Genomic DNA, 7,576 nt, shown 5'->3' with positions numbered 1-7,576 from the left:
TCCAACATTCTCTCCCTCGCATTATCTTCATTCATCAGCCCCTGAAAGTACTCTTTCCATCTGCTCAACACACACTCTTCGCTTGTGAGTACGTTTCCCTCATTATCCTTTATCACCCTTACCTGCTGCACATCTTTACTAGCTCAGTCCCTCTGTTTAGCCAATCGGTACAGGTCCATTTCTCCCTCCTTAGTGTCCACCCTTTCATACAACTCTTCATGCGCCTTATCCTTAGCCTTTGCCATGCACTTCATCTCCTTATACTCTTGTCTACTTTCTACTTTCTTCATCTTTCTGACAGTCCCACTTCTTCCTCGCCAACCTCTTTCTCTGTATACTCTCTTGTACTTCTTCATTCCACCACCAGATCTCCTTGTACTCCTTCCTCTTTCCAGATGTCACACCAAGCACTTTTCTAGCCATCTCTTACTAGCTCTGCTGTAGTTACCCAGCTGTTCGGTAACTCTTCACTGCCACCCACTGCCTGTCTTAACTCTTAACTCTTACCAGAACACCACCTCACCATTACCCTTTTTCAATTTCCACCATTTGATCCTTGGTACTGCCCTCACACTCCTCCTCCTCTTCTTGATCACCAATGTCATCCTACAAACAACCATCCTATGCTGCCTAACTACACTTTCCCCTGCCACCACTTTACAGTTTCCAATCTCCTTCAGACTGGCCCTTCTACTTAAGATGTAATCCACCTGTGTGCATCTTCCTCCACTCTTGTATGTCACCCTATGCCCCTCCCTCTTGTTAAAATACATATTCACCACAGCCATGTCCTTCTTTTTCGCAAAATGCACTACCATCTGACCTTCTGCATTCCTTTGCTTAACACCATACCTACCCATCACTTCCTCATCCCCTTTGTTCCCTTCACCAACATGCCCATTGAAATCTGCTTCAGTCACCAGTCTCTCACCCTTGGGTACAGTCATCACCACTTCATCTAACTCGCTCCAAAATTTTTCTTTCTCATCCATTGCACACCCAACTTTTGGAGCATATGCACTAACAACAGTCATCATTACACCGTCAATTTTCAGTTTCATAAACATCACTCTATCCAACACTCTTTTCACCTCCAAAACACTCTTAGCATACCGTTCCTTCAGGATAACCCCTACACCGTTTCTCCTCCCATCCACACCATGATAAAACTATTTGAACCCACCTCCGATACACCTAGCTTTGCTCCCCTTCCATCTGGTCTCTTGCACACACAATATACCAACCTTCCTTCTGTCCATCATATCAGCTAGCTCTCTCCCTATACCAGTCATACTGCCAGCATTCAAAGTTCCGACCCTCGCTATCACAGTCCTAACCTTTACCTGGCTTCGGGCATGCCTTCCCCCTTTTCTCCTCCTTCGGCCAACAGTAGCCCAGTTTCCGCCAGCACCCTGTTAGCGGTCATTGTTAACCCGGGCCTCGACCGATCCGGTATGTATATCTGTACTGTTGTCTGCATGTATGATTTGGCAAAATTGTACGCCGGATGCCCTTCCTGACGCAACCATCCTCATTTATCCGGGCTTGGACTGGCACAAAGAAATGCACTGGCTTGTGCATCCCCAATGGCATAATTTATATGGATATTGTTTGTTTTACACATTTTATGTAACCTTGAAGGTGTATGTAGAGATCGTGGGTTTGGGGCAGGGACCCCATATCAGAGTAGCAGTTTTGAAGTGCTTTACGCCGTCTAGGCCAGGGATGCTTTACAGTTTTGGCTTTCTTGAGCTTAGATGTTATAACTGCAGTATTTTTATCTTGAGTTTGATATGATGTCTTGTACTTGCAGGCATCCTAGTTTTTTTTCTTTTGTTTTCTTTTTTTTTTTGATAAATACTCTTATTCCATCTTTCACAAGAAGGTAGTCTTGCATCTTTGTCTTCATCTAGATTGGGAAATAGTGGCCTAAGTGAGTTTTCAGTAAAGCTATCGCAGTAGAATATTAAATGCATGTTGAGTGTAGTTCAGTGACTTTGGAAAGAAACTGACTGCACACACAACTGCACATCCCTTCTAATTTTCTCGTGATTCATATCAACAGTATCGGATAAATGCTTGGTTGCTAGGTGAGGAAGGAACATACACAGCTTTTCAGAACTACAATAAACTAGGGCACGGAAGGATTTTCCCATTACTACAGAATAGAACTGAAATCTCGAGAAGGTTTTTACATGTTATGCATGCCAGTATGTAGCAGTGTGTATTAACTGTTAGTGAAAATCTGTTTCTGGTGTCCTTGCACATGTTCAGTATGCAGACAGATTTGTAACGTTTTTCCAGAAAGTCGTCTTTATTCCTAGACATATTGCGTAGTGGCAGTTGGGAGTAGGCTTGCTAGTTTTCTGGTTATTTTTTCACCCAAAAAGGTGTCATTCATCTTTTTAGTTTTTGCACTTGGAAGTCAGAATTATAGGTTCATAGGTTCATAGGTTTATACTAGGCTATCTGCCCTAAGGCATTTATAAGCCTAGCCCAAATTTTTGTGGCTTACGCCACCCCTTATATGAAAAATTACTGTGCCCATTAGTTTGTTGTGCCTCTGTCCAAACCTACGATCTCCCATCCACAGGTCAAGATTTCTCTTGACCAGAGCCAGCGAGGTGCTCTGCCTCACATGGACCGGGATTTTATTCCACAGCATAGGGAGTCTCTGAGTGATAAATCTATCCCTCCAGCACATCCTATTTATATCCGTGCTAAGGTTTAAGTCACTTGCTCTAGTGGTTTTGGTGGATTTGGATTTTTTGAGGTGGAGCATGTCCATTAATTCCGGGTTGGACATGGCCTTGTATGTCAGGCACATGTCACCTCTGAGCAGACGGTATGCAACTGAATAGAGCTGGAGTTTCTTCAATCTGGCAGCATATGACAGATTTTGGAGTCCCTTTATCCTTTTGGTGAGGAACTTTTGGGGTCTCTCCAATTGCTGCAGATGTCGGGTGCGATACATCCCAAATGGGGCATTGTACTCGATCATTGGTCTGATAAGTGAAGAGTACAAGGAACAATGACCTCACTAGATCTGGATGTGAATCCCTTCATGATCAGGTGGGCAATGTAGAAGGTCTTTCTAACCACTTTAGCAACGTGAGTGTCAAAAGAAAGGCCACTGTCAACCTGGGTCCCCAGGTCCCTGATAACCTCTTCTGTGCTTAGTGGATTGCCACCTATATGGTAGCTTGGGGTTACCTTGTTTTTCCCGAAGGGTATGACTATACATTTTTTGGCGTTTAACTTCAGGCCATGGCTCTGGCACCAGCTATCTGTTTCTGTGAGTCCCTTCTGAAGGATATCCGTGTCCGATGCACTTTCCACTATGGCGCCCAGTTTGCAGTCGTCTGCAAACTTTGTTGTTGTGCTTGAAGTGAAGCAATGAATACTGTCTCTTTAATTTCCAACAGTTTTAGGATACCAGTGTAAAAGAGGAACTGCTATATCAGCCAGTCTTGCTGTTGTGGCTTTACATTTGTACCTCAAGGGGTTATGCATTAACCATTGGAACGAGTCAAGGCTTTACCTCCATGTGCACTGCATTGTGTTTGGAATGGAAAACCTTATGTTCCTCCAGTAAGAGCAGTTCATGCTATGAAACTGGCAGTTTCTGCTAACAAGAGATAGGAAATTACATCTAAATATTTTTTCTCATTTTATCAAATTTCTGTAAACAGATTTTCCATTTTGTAATTACCTTTTGTGTTTTTGTCATGTTTCGTTCATACACCTGATTTAAACTGCAAATTTATCAGACTACTTTTTTTTAACTTGTTAAGTCTGACAGTGTTAATTACACTTATTAATCACATCTGCAGTGCTATTTGTTTGGGTTGACGTCTCTATTTCAAGCTGATAGCACTTGAAGGGCAGATGACAAACTGCATTTTGTTCCTCTGTAACTTAATCATGGTACTGAATTTGCAGTATTCAGTGCCATGGTTATGCACATTATGCACATCTGGTCATGCATATCTGAAAAAGAAGTGCACAGACCTGCTTTTATTGTCTATTTGAAAATATTTTGTCACCATATTCATTTTGTTTTTGTTGTTTTGTTCCAGGCTATTAATGCCCAGCTTGCCAGCAGTCAGAATTGTTGCACTTAATTAGCTGATGTCAGTAAGGATTAGTGAAGTAAAGGTAGTTAAACCACTTTTTTTAGCAAAAACAGGACAGGTAGGCATTTGCAAGCTTGTTTATAAGCAGTTCCAGTTTCTTATTCTTAAAACCTAGTGCTCACTTTTTGAAGCATCTTTGTTTTACATTTAATTTTATTTTCATTTATAGTTCTCATATTAAAGCTATAAGTGATTTTGTAAAAAAAATGAAGATTATAGTGTGTGTGTTGTATACTTCTTTCTTACCTCTCGCCTTACCCCCAAAATGATGCTATGTTAGATATAGGAAAGTGATTTACATAATATGTAACCTATGGGTAAGTAAGAATGTTTTAGGAAAAACAGCTTGTTAACTTGCATTGTTCTTTCTCTACTGCATAATCACATATGTTAAGTTTTGCTGTAAGGTATTCCACCTGCAAGACTTAATTGAGTTTGTCTTTCTATTACCTGATGCATTTAGGATGGACAATACAATAGCATATACATTCATTTTGGTAGTGAGGTATTAACTTTGGTCTTTCGTGATATCGTGTCATACCTTTTCAACATCAAGAAAAATTCAGGAGTCTGTCCTAATAATCAAAAAGCACCATACTTTTTGCATCTAAATTGTTTAATTTAAGTATTGTATGTAGTATGTGGGTTATATCCACCCCCTTTTTGCAAAAAATTACCAGTACAGGTCAGTTTGATAGTTTACAAGTGTCTATTGATTATCTTTGTTATTGCTTGTGCCAAATGAGAGTGCTGCCCAGGGAACCAGATTTCCTCACTAAAGCTCTGTGTGCCACATTTTGGATTGCTTATGTGCTTGGCGCTTGTGTTCTTTTCTAAATATTTTTCCCATTCCCCCTATGTCTTCCAGTCTTGTCATCGAGACATTAAAGGAGGTGGACCCAAGCAGAAGGTGCTACCGCATGGTTGGTGGAGTGCTAGTGGAGAGAACCGTGAGGGAGGTCCTTCCAGCCCTTGAGAAAAACAAAGACCAGGTGATCAGATTTTGTTGCACTTTGTGCTTTCATTGATGTTGTTGCATACTGTTTATGAGTTACTTGAAAATTTCCATTGGACTTGGGTACACACAAAGTACTGCTTTAACCTGTAGTATCTTAGGAGCAGCTTAATGTTCTTCGTGTTTCACTGTTGCAGTCATCACATTTGGGATATCTGCTTGCAGGTAGCCCGCAGTCAGCCTGATTATCAAAGTCTTGGGTCCTGCGTCGGTTGCTGTCTCATCTTCCGTGATGTGAGGTAGTCAGGGCTATAAAGCATGCAGCTGACGCCATTACATCAGTCTTTCTTGCTGTGCGGTGCCTGAAGCAGAAGCAGTTTGCAAGTGCCGGTCAGCTGACTCCTGAAATTTTCATTTTCGAGTTTCAGATCCGAAGTCTTCAACTAAGCTAAGTACCCCGTTGGGGATCCTTTTTCTTGCTCTAAACCGATGTCAGTAAAAGTTAACAATTGTATTTCCTGTGGAAAGCAAATACATTCGTACTGCATTCCTTGCTTAGTCCCAGACCACGACGTACCTCGCTGTCAGTTTTGTGCCTTATTCAGACCTCGTACTCTTTTTTTTTTTTTTTTTTTTGTCAGTTCATTTTTGCATCTAAATATTTTGGTACTCTGTTCAATTATCCAGAAATGGCTTTGGTAAGCCACCCGACTACCAGCATTCCGAAAAAATGCAAAGATAAAGACAGAGACAGACCACATAGGTCCAAAGCTGCCGATGACGCTTCTCCTAAGCTAGTCGTCAGTTCGCCGGTACTCAGTAAAGTGCTTTTGCAGCCCCTGATACCCACTACTTCAGATTTGCAGGCCTCTACTGAGAACCATTCGGAGTTCAGTATGCCCCAAGATGCTTCTTCGACTGTGGAACCTGTGGATGTCTCTACCTTGGATGGGTCCAGTGCCACTGTGCAGGCACTGGCTTCTGAGGGTGTATTCAAGCCTACTGACTTGCATATTAAACAGACGCCATCTTCTTCAAGACCTAAAACCCGATCCATGCCTAGAAAACCAATGCCCAGACTGCATGGTCAGGCCCCTGTGCCTAAAAAAAACAAAGGATAAGAATGGCTGAAGACCTTATTACTGTAATCAGGGGAAACTATCCTTCTCCCTCTTAAGAGACCTGCAACTGATTTTCCTTCTGATTCTTCTGATCAGGATTCTGAAATTTCTGTTTTCTCTGATGACCAGGAGTTGCTCTTATCTACTTATGAGGATTCTGATGCAGAGGACTCAATTCCCTCTGCTTCCCCTCCAGAGGATTTCTCTTTTGGTGAAAGAAGACATGCTTGGCTTAAGGAGCAATCTTTGCCAGATCATGTTAAAGCTAAATTACTGGATGCTCCATTAAACCAAGACCGCCTGTTTGGCAACAGAGCAGAAGAAGTTCTTAAAAAGATGGAGGAAAAAGCTAAATATATGCAAACTGTTAAAGATTTCCTCCAAGTACAGCCTCCCAGATTTAGTAGACATTGGCCCTCTAAGAATTGGTCCTTTCCTGCATCTTTCAGGCCTTCTCAGTCCAAACCCAGAACCAGCAGAACACCCAGGCTTCAGTCCCAAGGTACTCACAGGCGTAAGCAGTGGGGGGCTCCCACTTTCAAAGCTGGGAGTGTTAAGACTCCCCCCTATGGTAAAGTGTCTCAATGACTTAACTTTAAACCTTCCAAGCCCTGCTCAACTGACTGTTTCTTTAGGGGGAAAGATAGCCCTGCATGCAAAAAATTGGGAACTCATTACCCAAAACAAATGGGTTTTAAATAGTTTCCCAAAGATACAGATTCCACTTCCACTCCTTACCAACCCCAAACGGTTGGCCAGACCTACCCCCAAATCAGTAGGCAGAGGCTCAAAAGCAAGTTCTTTCTCTTCTAACCATCAGGGCTATTCAGCCTGTCCCAGAAGAAGAATGGGGGCAAGGTTTCTACTCAAGACTTTTCCTGGTACCCAGAAAAGACAGTTCCTGGAATCCTATCCTGGACCTGTCTGTCCTAAACACTTTTTTGGTAACCCCAAAATTCAAAATGCTAACTCTTCATCAGCTGCTTCCCATGCTAGGCAAAAATGCCTGGTTGGCAACACTGGATTTAAAGGAAACCTACCTGCACATCCCAATAAGGGAATCTTGCAGAAGATACCTATGCTTCAGAGCAGGCTACATACACTATCAGTTCTCTGCACTGCCCTTTGGCTTATCTACTGCGCCCAAGGTATCCACAAAGCGCCTAGCTCCAGTCATTGCATTTTGCAGGCAAAGAAATATTCAAATATACCCATACCTGGACGATTGTCTAATTCAGGCAGAAAGCCAGGACATACTATTAAATCATCTGGCATTTGTAAAGAAATTACTAACTTCTCTGGGGTACACCATAAACGAAAATAAATCACATCTTGTACCCTGTCAAGAAATTGTATTCCTGGGA

General features: G+C 42.2%; 1 protein-coding gene across 1 annotated transcript in view; it reads left to right on the top strand.

Annotated features, from left to right (window-relative positions):
* The window catches only part of PFDN2 (prefoldin subunit 2), a 96,189-nt gene that overhangs the window by 64,993 nt on the left and 23,620 nt on the right, over positions 1 to 7,576 (top strand). Inside the window, exon 3 of the mRNA XM_044089964.1 lies at positions 5,005 to 5,128. Coding sequence (XP_043945899.1) covers positions 5,005 to 5,128 — 124 coding nt within the window. The remainder of the gene's footprint in view (positions 1 to 5,004; positions 5,129 to 7,576) is intronic.

The sequence above is a fragment of the Protopterus annectens genome, chromosome 12.part0 (genome assembly GCF_019279795.1).
Source record: "Protopterus annectens isolate FY-2018-M chromosome 12.part0, PAN1.0, whole genome shotgun sequence".
Classification (NCBI taxonomy): domain Eukaryota; kingdom Metazoa; phylum Chordata; order Ceratodontiformes; family Protopteridae; genus Protopterus; species Protopterus annectens.
The sequence above is the reverse complement of the archived record's forward strand: the minus strand, read 5'-3'. Positions and strand labels throughout refer to the sequence as shown.